The 16,535-nt window shown below is 41.9% G+C and overlaps 1 protein-coding gene across 1 annotated transcript in view; it reads left to right on the plus strand.

Annotated features, from left to right (window-relative positions):
* The first annotated feature begins 233 nt into the window (after positions 1-233).
* SGPL1 (sphingosine-1-phosphate lyase 1) overlaps positions 234-16,535 on the plus strand; it is a 58,932-nt gene continuing 42,630 nt past the window's right edge. The window contains exon 1 of the mRNA XM_063133008.1: positions 234-466. Within this exon, the coding sequence (XP_062989078.1) occupies positions 464-466 (3 nt within the window). The 5' untranslated portion in view covers positions 234-463. The remainder of the gene's footprint in view (positions 467-16,535) is intronic.

Raw genomic sequence — 16,535 nt, forward strand, 5'->3', positions numbered from 1 at the left:
AAGGTTTCTCCAACCCGCCCCACCGGGGAAAAAATAAGAAGCTTCTTTTGCGTTCTTGTGTTTATTATTATTATTGCCGTTGCAATAGGCTCCGATCCAAGGGGGTTGTATGTGGGGGGAGAACACAGCCCCTTCCGCCCAGCGGTCTGCAGCAGAAAGCGCTGTGATTGTCGATACTCGAGCGAGGCTGGAAGGCTGCCTGGGCCTGCTTCCGGGCCGGCAGAGGGAGGGAGAAGAGCCGCGCCGGTTTGCAATCTCAGCCCGTTTACACAGACTGGCGCGGCGGCGGTTTCTCTCTCGTCACGCGCAAGACCCAGTGGGGAGGAGCCATTGGCGTCTCGCCTCCGCCCCGAGCAAGCAGCTTTGTGCTCGCATCGAGAAACGTCACTTAGGTCGCTCTCTGAGGCGCAAAGCAGCGGATTCCGCGTACACGGTCAACACGGCTGAGCGGCTCCGGACAGTCATGGTGAGCCACTAAGCCCCTTCCTCCCCCGGCCGCGCTTCTCCCGGGGAAGCGGAGAGCTTGCCCCCCTTTTTTTGAAGAGAGTCAGGGCTGCGAGCGGTTCATCCACATCCCCGATGACAGCCTTCCCCAGCCTGGCGTCCTCCAGGGGTGTTTGGACTACAGCCCCCATCATCCCCAGCCAGCTGGGGAAAGCTGCCTTAGGAAGTTCAGTTTCTCGAACTTTTTTTAAAAAAATTTTTTAGACCTCCACCTCCTCTGGTAAATTTTGCCGGCCTTCTTCTGTGCGCTTTCCTTGCCCTCTCCTCTTCGCCGTCTGCTGCTCCGTAGGTGATTGTGAGCGCACCGACATTCTTTGCACACCCGGTCGCGTGTGCATGGTGCCTAATGGCGGGGAGCGTGCGAGGATCTTTGGGGTTGGAGAGAGTAGGCAAGACCGGCGTGAGAAGGGGGAGAAACAAGACGCCGCTGATTCTCCGCCCTAAAACTGCGCTCAGGGGAAAGAATTGAAAACAAGGCAGCGACCAGGTCAGGTTGCGATGATGGGACAAACAGAAACCCCCCCTCTCTCCTCCTTTCACACCACAAATACAATGGGATCAATGAGGACCTTCAGCTAAGGGTCGTGGTGCTAGGCTCACCCTTCCTCTTGGGCCTCTCAGATTTTTCATCTCCTCCCAGGGGTCGACTGCATAGTTTGAGAACTGTGGCCCTATCCCAGACTTCCCCAACCTGGTGCCCTCTAGATGTTTTGGATTTCAACTCCAATCAGCACCAGGTTGGGGGAAGGCTGCAATATACTGAACTTTAGCTTGGGTCTTATTTATCCCCTTGTTCACAGATTGATTGCATTTTCACAGACTTGAAGTAGCTATCTCTTGCTGAAGTCCTTTTCTGTTTCTCCCTCTGAATGCTTCTGTACTTTGAGATGTCTAGATAAGTTCCTTTTTCTTGCTCATCCTTGTTTTCTCCCTGTGACACCCCCCCCCCCCCTTCCTTACCCAGCCTCTAAATGAGAAAGTAACTAGACAGGGGAAGTGGTGAAACTGTCTTTACCGGGAACCCTGCTTGTGTCGTTCGTTGGTAAAGAAAAGTGAGTGAAGGGGAATGTAATGAGCTCACTCCACCAGTACAAAATAGGGAAGTGAGAGGAGGGGTAGGGATGGTGGAGGACACAAGAAAGTACCCTACACAAAATACCCTTCAAAGCATAATTCCTTAAATATATCCCCTTTGAGAGAATTTTTGGATAATATCTTCATTTAGACTCCAGCTGGTCGACTTCCTGTATTCTAAAAGTTTAGCAGAAAGGCAGAGATTATTCTGAAAAGGCTGATGGGGAGGGGGGATTGTTGAAACTGGCCTTTGCATGGACAGAAAACCAATAATTGTGCCCAGCTTGTGACGGGGGGGGGGGGGGGGCGGGATGAGGGGCTACCTACCACTTCCTTGTTTATTTTCTTGCTTTTTATTCTCCATAATGGTATGGAGAAACATTCTGATCTGGTTTGCATGATCAAAACAGTCTGTGGCACAGTCCGTGGGTGACACGACAAGGCACAGGTGGGGCTTGAATATTCAGAATGGTTGCCCACACATGCTGTTTAATCATGTGAACTGGCCCATAGTGTGAATTGGCAGCACAAGTTTTTTGCATTTGTTGATGCCCTCCCAAATATTGGTGGGATTGCAGAAATAATGCTCAACAAAAAGTTAAGGATATATATACAATGAAACCATAATGTTTAATATACAAAAATATAAAATAAAAATTAACAATGATATTGCATTAAAAGTGCAATAACATATTGCACAGACCAATGTGTAGCTAAAACCACGCAGAAAGGGGCCAAATGCATTTCGACAAAGGGTCTTTGTCAGTGGCCAATACTAAAATGCAATATACAAAAAGAACATGTTACATGAATATACATACATGGGGAAATGGACCAAACACCAATAACTAATTGTTGTTTTAAATATGGACACAAGGGTGTGTGTATATAGGACAAAGCAATTAACATACCAGATTGCTGTGTACTTCCTGAAGATTTACTGGGCCTAACTTTAACTAAGATTTACTGGGCCTAACTTTCCCATAATTGTGTGGTATAGGGTGTCACTCCCCTTTGAAAATATGTCAGGCTTCCTAAAAGGAATAATACATTATTTACATAATAATACATATAGCAGTCCCATGTTGTTAGTTAGAATTCCTTATAAATTTGCCTCTCTATAAACTAATGAAAGAAATACATTAGAAGTTTACTTACAGCCTTTCCAAGCCGCCTAGGTCATGGTCTTTAGAAGAATGGTGTTAAGGCTGGCAGATTTACAGTTGAGGTTATGTACTGTTCGTTTATATGCCAATTAAGCCTCTTAATCAATCAATTAGTATGAGGCAAAATAGATCTAGTTCCCATTTGTTGTTTTTAGTGGCCAGTTAGATGGTAACTAACACTTCAGGTGTAAAATCACAATGATTCATAATTAGATGATAATATACAATAATGCATCAATACAGTAAGCCAACATGTGACATTAAAGACCTATACATACACAGATGTTTACAAAAAGGGAGACAAATTACATTCATCATTAAGACCTTTTGGTATTTTCATTTGCAAAGTAAAGATCCAAAATACTCTCCTTTTCAGTTTCAAGTCGAACTGAGCTCCTGAGCCATTCTGCTTTTCAATAAACCAGAATTTAACGTCATTAGGGGTATGATTACATTCTATAAAGTGGCTTACCAAAGGGGCCTGTATTCTTCTATTCTTTTATGTTCACAAATCCTAGTTTTGATTTTTCTGCTTGTGATCCCAACATACAGAAGTCTACACGGGCATTGGATAATATACACCACGCCCTCAGAATTACAGTTGGATAAATCATGAAGTACATATCTCTTATTATCATTTGGATTAGTGAACTCTCTAAGGGGTAAGCTATTAATGCAAACACTACAGTGATGGCAGGGAAAATGGCCTCTCATTCTCCCTTGTAGACTGCCACTATTTTCCTCAGTGTCTGTTGTCCTCAGGGTACTATGTACCAAGAGGTCCCTAAGATTGCAGAAATCACTGCAGAGTGTGCTCACATGCTGCTGTTTTATACAATGCTGCTGTTTCTTGAGATGATCAAGTGAGTGGCCAAGGATGATAGCATAGTCACTGGTAGCATAGTCACAACGAATAGACATTGGCCAGATGCATTGGGGGAATCAGTCTTAAGTGCTCTTCCCACTAAATACACATAGGCCACATAGACATATGCATTTGTTGCACTTGACTCTATGCAGATTTTCCACTGAGGTGATATTCATGGAGGAAAATGATTATGTGTAAAAGCACTTCTCAAATTTGGGCTGAGTTTCACCATGTGCCCAAATCTTACTTTTAAAAGTGAATCTAACTTGTTCTGCACGACAGCAAAGGATGGTCTAGAGGAGGTGTGATAATATCAGTCCACACTGAAAGGTTGGCTGTTGGTGCAGTGACTTCAGTGGATGTCCAAACTTTGCTCATGCAGAGAGCCAGTGTGGTGTAGTGGCTAGAGCGTTGGATTGGGAGTTGGGAGATCCAGGCTTTAGTCCCCACTCGACCATGGAAGCTCACTGAGTGACTTTGGGCCAGTCACAGATTCTCAGCCCAACCTACCTCACAGGGTAGTTGTTGTTGTAATGATAAAATGGAGAGGAGGAAGATTATGTAAACTGCCTTGGGTTCCTTAAGGAGGAGAAAAGGTGGGATATAAATCCCATTTTCATGTATAAATGTATAAATTCCATTTTCATCATCCATTTTTAAAAGTTGCTAAAAGTTTCAGGTTCTGGAGGAACTTGCTAGAAATCTTTGTGGTAGGCACCCTTCTTCAGGGGAAACCCCACAAGGTCTTAGGCATACTGGACAAGGAAGACTTGTTTTTCATTCTAATTTTATTCTATGGCTCTAGCTGTAGTCATGCACAGGCAAGTATGTGCAACAATTAATGGCTATGGGAAGCACATCTGTCCCAAAAGACACATCCAGTCAGTTTGGTGGGGTATGGATGTGTATTGTGATGTCGTTCTAGATGTGCATATGCATTGGCTGCTTAAGGAGAAACATGCTTTCATGTGCAGATCTCCATTTCTGGATCAGGCCCAGAATAGCCAGTAGTGAGACTGAACATTCAAGGGGAAAACCCACACTCAAAAAAAGCTGCCGTTCTAAGTTCCATTGGCCTTGGTGTGACCTACACATCAAAGTAACCCTGTTTAGAATGACTCCTTTTTTCTCCCTCTGAACCCAAATCTAGATATACATTCCTGAGGTCTCCTCTCTAATCATTAGCAGTCCCCCCCTCCCCCAGTGTATACTAATGCGTAAGTACAACATCTGTTATGTGGTGTCTCTTTTTTAAGTAGTCTGTTTTTTAAGCACTCCAATTTGTTGTTAATTTGTATATTTCTTAATCTATTCAGGCATACCTAAGCATGCAATTTATGCACACAAAGTACACAGAATCCTCTGTTTTCAGTTTGACTGTCTAGATGCCATATGGTTTGCTTTTGAAATTACAGATTTGCAACATTCTTTTACTGCAGACTACCAGTCTGACAAGTCTTGGTTGAATTTTCCTACAATAGGTCAATAATGCACTCCCTGTCACCACAGTAGGTCCCTAAAGACAGGGTGCAGAACTAGTTCTGGGTAGATAGGCTTAGGGTATACAGCAGTGGCGGCAACCTTCAGCTTCCAGATATTCTTGGACCAAACTCCCATTAGCTCCAGCCAGCATTGCCAATGACCAGGGTTGATGGGTGTTTCAGTCCACCAACATCTAGAGGGCCACAGGTCCCCCAGCTGTGGTATTCAGGAACGGAGCAAGAAAGTTGTTGGAACCTATCTAGTTTTCACTGGGGAGGTAAACCTGTGCTTGGGTTGTATTGGCAGCATGCGCAGAGACTACAGGTTGAGAATCGTGTAATTGAATGCCCCACCATATTAAAAAGAAATCCCTGTATCTAGAAAACTAGCATATCAGGGAGAAGGATTCAAACCTAAGCCTTTCCCCTGATGTAATAACATTCTGTTTGTAGTAATCTCTCCCTCTCTCTTGTGTGGAGGCATTCTATCATATGATGGTACATCCCAGACACAGGTATGTATACATAAGTCTTTGGTGAGAACTAGATAATTATTTGAGGGAATTAAAGTCTGAAGGATTTACATTTGAAGAGAGTTGACTTTAATATGGCCTGCAGAATGTGTATCTTTAAAGTTTCCTCAATTCCTCAGACGGTATCTTTGTTCTTAAAATACACCATTGCTTCCAATACATTCTTTCAACTCAAATTCCATCGTTAAATTACAGACTTGTGTTAGGCATGCATTCTTTTTGTTACATAAGTGCAGGTAATTGTCGAAGTTGAGTTTGGTATTTATGAGAGCTGGGGTAGTGTGTTGGAAGGTGGAAAATGCCACTGCATTCAAACAACCTTCCCCAACCTGGTGCCTTCTAGATGTGTCCTGCTGCAACCTCTTCATCCGGAAGCAGCATGGCCAATCAACATACCTGGAGGGCACCAGGATGGGGAAGGCTGAATTAGAAGAATAATTAAGGGGTATTGAATTATAAATATTGCTTCGTTCTTTTATTTATTTATTAAGACATTAACACAAGGATCACAACTACAAGTTCAATCGCAGCTTTTAAAGCTCAGCTAAAAACTTTTCTTTTTCCTAAAGCTTTTAAAACTTGATTTTGTTGTGACTTTTATACTGTTAGTTTTACTCTACCCTGTGCCTGTTTGGTGCATTCTCTTCCCCTTCTTATTGTTTTATTATGATTTTATTAGAATGTAAGCCTATGCGGCAGGGTCTTGCTATTTTATTGTTTTACTCCGTACAGCACCATGTACATTGATGGCGCTATATAAATAAATAAATAATAATAATAACAGGGCAGCGTACAGATAAAATCATACAACCAATATAAAATAATAAATATACACAGCTAAAAACAAATTAAACCATTAATAAGCTAAAACCTGGATTAAAACCTTACACACAGGTGATCTGAAGTTTGAAAACAGGACCCAGGATGGAAGCTAAGGAACAGGGAACCCAGAAGAAAAGAACATAGGGAGCTGCCTTATACTATTAGACCATTGGCCTATCTCAGTCAGTATAATTTGTTCTCAATGACTGACTGGCAGCAACTACCCGGAGTTTCAGGCAGGAGTCTTTTCCAGCCTTTCCTGAAGATACTGGTGGATTGAACCCAGGGCCTTTTGCATTCAAAGCAAGGAGATGAGGGAAGGGTGAAGAATAGGCAAGGAACTGGTGTAGGCACTGAAGCTTTTACTCCCTAAAATGATCCACACAATCATAGTGCCTTGGCAGAATACTGCTAGCGTTTAACACCCATTAAAGAGCACAACCCTGTTCTTACAATATGTATGTTCTAAAGGGTGGAAAACTTTTTGCCAAATTGGAGGTGGGCGGGGGGGGGGAGGAGAGATGGAGATGAAATGTAGCACTAAAACAATAAAGATATGAGCACATTAGTGAAGAGAAGGTATTGCTTGTGCCAGGGCTTAAGACTACCTTGAAATCATGGCCTTTGCTGATGGTTATGAAAACCATTGCATACACTCCCAGCTACGCTGCTACCCCAGAGGTAAGCACTACTATTAAAAGAGATGCTGGAATTTTGCTTTAGAAAGGGATGAATAAAAAGCATAAATGGAGATGACAATGCAAAAATGAAGAAGAAAAGAAATGGGCCAGGTCCTACAAACGATGGCACACATGGGAGGAGAAACCTGCTTCTTGCCAGGCCCAGTCTTTTAAGGCACTAGTGGCTTATGGACACTGGGACGTTTGCAGCCTGTTTATGCTTATTCCAGCATCCTTAATCCTGTTGTTATGGCTATACATGGTTGAAATAGATCACAGAGTGGCTTGGGTCAGTTGGAAACAGAAAGGCAAGTAGTAGTGAATCCATCCTACTCTGCCATCTGTTAATTTAGACCAAAGGTTGGGAACTAAGTTGAGGAGCACATTTCTGCCTAAATGGAAATGCACGTGAACACATGGTTAATGTAAATTTATTATTATTATTATTATTATTATTATTACATTTGTATTCTGCCATTTTTCCTCTTGCAAAGGACCAAACTCATTAATATATTCAATGTCAAATGTCCATTTCAGTGGCTGTTAGGTTGTCAGAGTAGCTTGGCAAGATCCCATAGTACTCCCAATAATTTCTGTGAAAAGCAGTCACGTGAATTGAGTGACTGAACTGTTTATGTTCCCACCAGCATCACCAGGCATCGGAAGGAGCAATGCTGGCGTGTAGCAATCATGCAGTAGCACGATTCACCCGATAGTGTCTTACAGAAGTCACCAAAGTGGCGTGGGACAGAAGCAGTTCCCATGACGCTCTCGCCACCAAAGAACCCAACCTCAAGTGATCTTTTAGTGTGAAAACCCGTGGTGTTTTCTATATATGGGGCCAGACCCATGTATGAGCAGGCTCAATGTAATTTCCAGTGATGCATCATTATGTTGTCCCTGTACATGGGTTGAATCCATTGTCACATTGCAGCATTGGATCCAATCTATTAACTGCAACTAACCACTTCTAGTGTGTGTCTGTACAGGTGGCAGAGAGTACTGGATATACAAAACAAGGACATGTAAATCCAGTTGACCTTAATTCAGTGATCATGAACATGTTGATCTTTTGAATGACTGTACCTTGTTAACCTGAGTACAATGCTAAGAACCCTCAAATCAGTATAGTGTTTGCAGAGCTACAATCCAACACACACTTACCTCAGGGTGCTTCTGCCCTGAAAGACAGCCAAGAAACATTTTAAATACATCAATAAATTGGAAGGAAGATCCATTGAAATCTGAGTAAATGTGCATAGGACTGAACTGTTGGTTTCTAAGTGGCAGATATTTGTTTAAAATTCTCATTATTTTAAGGGCCATCATGAGTTAACAAATTAACACACTCCTTAAGTCATTGGCTGTGTTCAGACATAACAGTATACTGTGGTTTAACAATCCTGCTTACAGCCTCTTGATTCTTCTTCCGGTGTTGCTGTAAGGAGGAGAAGGGAAGCTTTTGCTTCCATTTTCAATTTATGGCAGCTTAGCATTACATCCAAACCTTAACTGTGATTGAGGAGTCCTTACAAGTTCATAAACTTTACCTTCATTAAACTTTGCCACTATACTATAATAAAGACTATTTATGGTTTGCCTGGGTTTGGAAATAATGCTAAACGGTGATTAGTTAGAAAAATGGAAGCAAAAGTGTCCAATCTCATTTTAGGCCACAGCTAGACCTAAGGTTTATCCTGGGATCATCCCGGGTTCGCCCCTGCCTGAGCACTGGATCCCCTGTGTGTCACCTAGATGAACAGGTTTGACTCCTGGACAATCCAGGGATAAACCTTAGGTCTAGCTATGGCCTTAGTGTCAAGAGGAGGAGATACAGAGGGTTGGGGGAGGCAAGCATGAGCCAGAGGCTCATTCGTGTAATGCTAAATCATTGATTATAGTTACGTGTGAATGCAACCTTTATATATGCTTCGGAGTTCTAATTCTTGCATCTCTGAGATAGTAATGTTGGAGAAATCTGCAACTGATTCAAATGATTTCTATGAATCCAACTTGTGGTTTCTGTAGTGGATTGGCATTTTTCTGAGTTGCATGGTTTCTGCAGACCTGCAGACTTTTTTTTCACTTGGGTGGTGGTTATGCTAATGCACACTTGCACTAACGTGCACTAGCACAAGTGGAGTGAAATTCTTGCACATCGCTAAAAAAAAAAAAAAAGCAATTCCGTCAATTAGTGGACGATGGAACAAAAGATGCCTGACAATCCGAGAAACACAGAAGGAATAGATTTAACCAAATCCATATGTACTTACTCTGAATTAGTATCCTCTTGTCTTTTTAAAACCATTCTAGTGGCACACTTTGAATGGATTTTTTAAAAATAAAATTTTAACACTCTTGGCCTATTCAGAGCAGCTGTTAAAAAAAAGCAGTAAATAAAATCTCTAAAACATGACTCTCTGAAACACTGAATACCACACAACACTCAGAATCAAATAGATGTCAACAACAAGCATAGACTAAAAGCAAGCTACTTTCTTTAATAAACGCAATGCTCAAAGGTTTAATTGATCAAAACTATTTGGGTTTAGAAGAGGTTTTTGTTTGTTTTGTTAGTAGATGAAGTTGTACTTGCCCATGTTTTGGACTGTTGCTGAGTCCTGTCATTTGGCCTTTAGACCCTTTCTGCTATTAGCCACTTCCTTCCAAACACATAATAGTGTCCCAGACCAAGTGCTTGAGCTGTTTTATGACACTTTAGGATGTTTGAGCAGCTAGATTACATACAGAGCTACTGGAATAACATGAATTATTATCTATATAATTTAATCTGGGTGGAATAAAATTTGCATGTACTTGTTGACACATTCTTGTGACATCTATGGGTAAAATCTGACATCACATTAGTGCAACAGGATTTTCTCCTACTCTGTGCAGCCTTCCGTGCTGCCCAAAAATCTCTATAGCGTTTCTCAGAACTCCAGAGTATATTTTGAGGGTGCTGGAGGGCTGTGAAGAGAGGGGGAATTGACCCTCTCCTGGCTCTGTTGACAGAAGCAGTTCCATCAGCAGAATGATACAGTTGGATCCAACTCCATGTGTTTTCATTGAAATTCTGAAAATTTCAGCTTTCATAAGTTTTTGTGGAGTCTTGGTAACGAACATGCTGTACAAAGAACCCAGCCAAAATATGATTACTTTGGAGCTGTCACAGAGGAAATATAGGACAAAATGGGAATTGGGTGGTTGGTATGAATTTCATGAGATCTTCCATAGCTTCTCATCACAAAATTCTAACTTGGGACTAGTGCCGATACAGTATTAGGCATCATAAAGCTGTGAAGGGAGTGGAAATGGGACGTTACTGAATCTAGGATCTCCTGCTTTCTGAACCATAAAAGAGCTGTGGGATGGCATAACCTCTTAGACCCTCCCATCTCTAATATGAATGTCATCTCTCCCTCCCCAGCCACTGAACCAAGTTAGCTCTAAATCAGGTATGCTCCTAGCCCAATTCAGTTTCCTGTTTGAAACCTGGATCTTGGCACATGTTGCATCTGCACCAACCTTTGGTGTTCCAACTGCTTTGCTGTCAATGATTTATAGTGCCTCCTGCTTGTGTCCAACCTTATAATAACTGGCTGAGTGTTATCCCCGTTTTACAGATGAAGCTGAGAGAGTTGGCCAAGACTGCCCAACATGTCTGTGGCAGAGTTAGGAAGTTGAAAACTCATTTCCTAAATCTGCATAGCCAGTTCTCTGCCTGCTGAGCAAAACTGGTTCTGTATTAGCCATTGATGAACAAAGCTTCTTGTTGCTGCCATGAAAAATGGCTAACAGTGCCAGTCTTGAGCAGTCTTTTACAGGAATCTGCAGTTATACTGGGATTCACTTTGGACTGCGAGTTGCAATGCCAGGGAAATAGACCTGGAGGCTTTATCAGGACAGGTAGAACTGCCTTGTCTCTTTCTGTTGTAATCAGCAGATTTGTTGTGCAATGCTGCTAGAAGCAGCAGCAGCAATAAAATATATAGGACATACTAGGGAGCAAAATTGCAAGATGGAAAGTTGTTATCTCTTGTAGTCCAGTAGAAGACTTGGGTTTAGCTTGGTTTAAATCATCAGATCTGTATAAGCATCCTGATAAGCAGCAGATTGGATAGTTCATGCTGAACTTTGATCCTCTGTAAAGATGTAATGTGACCTCCTTTTAGATAAAAGTCAACTTTGCATACGACAAAGCTGGCCTTAGACTTGGGGAATGAAAATTATGTGCAGCTTATCTACTGCTGTCAAAAGTGGACAGGCTACATGTATTGCTAGAAGAAAAGTTTAAGATGGGTGTTGAACCACTTTCAGTCCAAGGGCTGAATTCCATTTTGGGGATGCTCTTGGGGGCCTTATTCAAGTGGTGTCTGGGCAAAAGGAGCAAGGTCCAAAATTCCAGCCTATTTTAGCTTTAAGTTCTTACTGCCAGTAATTGGGCCTGTTCAGACAACATGCTAAGCCATGGTTAGGCCATTAGCTCTTTTGCAGCAAATACTCAGTGGGCATGTTTAAACTATAGCTATGTAGCCACTGTAGTTAGGAATGGTTCAGACAATACACTTATCCATAATGTTTAGCTCAAAATACTAAACCACCATGGCTTAGTGTGTTGTCTGAACCATTAAGCCTTACTAGAGGCATTTCAGCCTTTTAGAATTGGCGATCACAAAAACCAGAAAGCCATGAAACAATTGGTAGTCAAGGGAAAGGGGGTCACGGGGAAAGAACGTGGCCTTTTGGAGAACCCAGAAGGCCGGAATTGGGATCCCAGACAGGCCAGATTTGATCCCTGGGCTTGAGGTTCTGAAGCCTAGGATTAAGAAATATAAATTCCTCTGGCCAGATATGCAGCTGCAGGTAAACAAATAGATAGGGACTGAATAGCAGAGGAGAGCTGTGGAAACTCTGCTTCATCTTGGTAGAATAGCAATGGAGAAAGTTGCCTTATTCCTAGGCAGACTGTTGGTCCATCTACCTCAGCATTGTCTACACTGATCGTCAACAGCTGCCTATAGTTTAGAGCATAAGTATTTTCTAGCGCCACTTGAAGATGCCTGGGATTGAACCTCAGACCTTCTGCATCCAGTGCATGTCTTCTGCCACTGTCTGAGGTGCAGTCCTTCCCTGAAGATGAAAAAAAAAGCATTGCCTCAGTTCGTCAACACAAATTAAGCTTTAGCTTTGTTTACTTATAATTTTTAAATTATAACTTTTCAGAGCTAATAAAGAGAACTGTATCTGACAAGAGTCCAGCAAACTGTACGATTCATTTTTTTTTTTAAAAAAAGTATTCCTCAAAAGAATTTCAAAAGTGAAATTTCAAAAGGTTAGAAATTAATTCCGAATTTTTGTAGAACACATTAGTGAGAAATTTGATTTGTATTCCAATGGACACAGGATAAAAGCATATTTTTATACTATGGATATTTTTATACAATTGCCTTTTAAAATCCTATTTACTATCTGTCTCTTGATGGTGGATGTCTCTGTCACAAGTGAAGTTAAACTTCAGTAAAGCTACACTTGTTAATCCAAATGTAAACATTCAGGGAGTGGTAACATTATTGGTACTCTTCCCCATAAAGTAGAGGGTGCAGCATATAAGTTATATTAACCTTATTGCTAGAAGCAAATGGATTTTCTTCTCTTTGTCTAATAGTAGTTACTCATAATTGGGAGATAAATGAGTTCCTTCAGGATCATTTTTGAACCTCCCTAGCCCCCCTCAGGGTTCCTTGTAGGTAGTGTTGTGGTACCAGCTATAAGAAGTTGTTATTTCTAGTTTTCTCCACTTTGTGGAAGTGCAAAAAATGTTAATAGCATTCAGGCATGACGTTCTCATAATATGGATGATCTTACTCACTGTACACCATAGAAGTTTTCAATTAAAGCAAAAGACTACACCTTGGCAGGGACATCTTGTTAAATGAGCTGTAGTAGGTTGGAAGTTGAAGAACAGGTCTGAGGAGCAGTGTATAGCAATGCAAATGCGTGTTTCTTAATGGGAGTTGGGCAGGACTGACTAGTTTACAAAAGATCTTGCGATCTTTAAATGTTTTATTTATACAACTCCTGTTTAGAATAGAGCAGGGATGGTGCTCTTTCTCTCTTGGTGGGAGTAGAAGAGGGCTATCCAAAGAGTGCTTGATTACCATCTAAAGTCAAATCAGCGTTTAAGCCTAAATGAAGGCAGCCTTATGAAAGACAAATACAAATAATATGCAATTCTGTTCAACTGCAATGTACTCATTTGCACAGAGCAGTGCATTGGCATCATGCTTGTCCTAGGCCTAGGCAACCCTTGGTGCCAGCAAGAGAGGATATGATCAAAGGTTATTTACAGGGACACAGCAGTGTCCCTGTAGTTAAGGTTGGAGAGTAGCTAAAACATTCGACCATTATAAAGGGGTAATTGGGGGGTGTCATTCTAACGTTCATAAAATAAAAAATGTTTTACCAATCTTCCTGAAATTTACATGTACTCAGAAAGAATAGTTGGTTTTACATACCCTGAAAATTTCAAGAAGATTGGTGAAAAATTGATGGAAGGAGGGGAGTTTAAAGTACAAAAGGGAAAAGAAACCTCTTTGAATCAAAATAGTTCTCATAATTTAGGCTGGCAATTTTTTCATCCATGAAATTTGGAGTATTTAGCCCCTTACCAATTAATTCAGTGGTTGTGTCTTCTTCCTCCTTCATTGTAGTTGGTGGAATGGCTTGTCTTTTTTTTTAAAAAAACCTTCGGTTGATTTTTAATTAATATTTATTCATCTTATTAGAGTGAATATAGAGGCCCTCAGGGATAGTGTGGCACATGCTCAGTAGTGTCGCTCTCCCCCTCTCTTCTGCCTCAGAAAGATTAGAATGTTGAAAATAAAATGCCCCCCTGCTTCCTCTAGCACAGACATTTCTTTAGTGGAAACATCAGTGTCTTCTCAGAAGTAAGTTCCATTGAGTGTAATGGTCTTACTCCCAGGTAAGTGTGTAGGGGATTGTAGCCTTTTTAAAACTGCCCGGAACCTTGGAAGGGGGAGAGTGAGAGATGTTACTGAGAATTTCCTCTCCTTTCCAGCACAATAATCCTACAATTAACAACTTGCTTACTGTGTGTGTGTGTGATTCCCCTGATAGAGGAATCCTCCTCAGAGGTGGAAGAAGAGCCCCCAGAAACCAGGGAGAGCCATCAAGTACTGGCATCAGACCAGGAAGAGCCTGGGCCTTTAGGGGAGACGGCTGCAAGGCCTTCCCTGACAGGGGGAGGGGACTTTGACTCTGGAGCAGAGGCTGTGCAACCCCCTGACCCTGAGAAGCACCATCGCCTCAAGCGACAAGCCAGTAGACTTCCTGTAAGAAGAAGTGCTCAGTTGCAAAAACAGTCTCCTCAGGAGAAAGCAACTCCTCCAGAGTAGGGCTCTGGCCAGAGAGCTCTGATGGACAGCAGCTGAGACTGGCTGGGGCTCAGCAGACTTTGTGAATAAAAGCCAGCAGTGAGAGTTTGCTGGTTGCTGGAAACAATATCTCACTAGCTTATCTTGCCTTGTCTCCTTACCCTGCCTTGTTCCTGAACCTCTGTGCTATGACCTTGGACCTCTGTTTGATCCTGCTACCGGATTATGTATGTAATGGGCTGCCTCAATGTGTTTGCCCCTTTGCCTGTTTTGACTACTTCTGCATTTGCCTGAACTTAAAGCTTGTCTGCTGGGACATTGGTCTGGGGTATTACTTGGCCTGGTGGTCAGCTGTATAACGAAGAATGCTACAGCCAGTGCAAGACTGTATGTGTGTTTGTTCTTTTATTCTTTATTTGATCATTGCTGCTGCTTGATCAAGCTTCCTCCCCGCACCACTTGCAATTTATTTTTTAAAAGAACTCCATGTATTTGATTTTTAAAGAATGTTTATCTGACTTTATATTGTGATGCAGCCTGTTCAGAAGGGGGTGGAGGGATGAAGGAGAAGAGCCCCATTGCACTGGGAAAGTGGGTGGGAAGGAGGAATATTTCGAGGAAACTTTCCCCCTCCTTTGGCCACCCTACTCTAGCAATCCAGTCTGACTGGAAATCACAATATGGATATATACTGCTCGGGCTCTTACTAGCTATGATGGGTTTTCATGTTGATAACTGGGGAGCAAGATATGCATTTGTGTGTGTAGGGAGATGTTTGGGGTTGGGGGGGTCTTAAAACGAAACGCATTACCAATTAAAAAAACCAAAACTTTAAACGTTGTTAAAGCACTTGAGCCCCAAACAGTGCTCTTCTGTTTTGCCATGGCTAGGACATGTAGTTTTGTCAAAATATAGGAGGTTTTTGACTGCCTGGGGTTGGTTGTAGTTAAGTAAGACCCCACCCCCAGTGCTGAGAGCAAAGGGAAAGCTAATCTATCCTTTGCATCATTTCCATCCCATAGAGATAAAGCTTCCATGCACACTCTTTCTTTTGTAAAAGTCTGTAATCCAATGCTTGGGTGCAGAATCCTCATTAAGAATGGGACACTTCTGTTGGTTTAGAATGCAATGCTAAGGTTTTAGTGTTGGGCTAATAATACTTGCTTACTCAGAAGCAAGTCCTACCGATCTCAAAAGACATAGTGTCTCTAAGTGCCTCCGTCCTTCCCTGGCATGTGTGCAAAGGATGGGAGGGGACGTCTGCTGTACTGTTTCCTTGCAGCCCCCAGGAAAGCCAAATCTGCTTCAAACTTGCCTCAGTTGTATCCCTACCTAAGATCTATTATGCTGCCGAGTTTTATCTCTTTATCTTTAAAAATGAGGGAGATGTAAGATTTTTATTAATTAATTTGAAAAGTGAGTTTAACACACAGCACTAGATTTGATTTTATATTGGATATCAACATGGCGTAACGTCCTGGCTGCCTCTGGCTTGGTTGTCAACTGAATAATATCTGGTCATCTGTTACACAAAACCATGAAATTCATTAAACAAAAAACCCTACGGTTTACAAAACTTGCACTTTCTGCCTCCTTAGGGAGGATGTGGCGTTAAGGCTTGTGAGCCTTAACTCCCAATTTCCCTGCTTTTTGGTGTTTGGTTGAAAACTGTAAAGCCTTAACGTCTTGTAAACTCTAGTTTTTTTGTTTAATTGTACATAGAGTGCAGAAAGCTTTTCTCCTCTCATAATACTAGCGTTTGGGATGGCCCAGTGAAATTGATTAGGGAGTAGATTCAGGAGAGACTAAAGGGAAAGTACTTCACACAACACACAGCGGATGTGTGGCGTTTGCTGCCAAAAGATTCACTGATGATGATCCATCTAGCTGAGATGGCATTATGGAACTCCGTGCTGGAAAAAAATCCCGTTTAAATCAGTATCTATTAATATGAGGGCATAAGCTTTGAAAGTTCTTCAAGAATGGTACATGACCTCTGTTTGTTCAGCA

The sequence above is a fragment of the Elgaria multicarinata genome, chromosome 8, assembly GCF_023053635.1.
Source record: "Elgaria multicarinata webbii isolate HBS135686 ecotype San Diego chromosome 8, rElgMul1.1.pri, whole genome shotgun sequence".
NCBI lineage: Eukaryota > Metazoa > Chordata > Lepidosauria > Squamata > Anguidae > Elgaria > Elgaria multicarinata.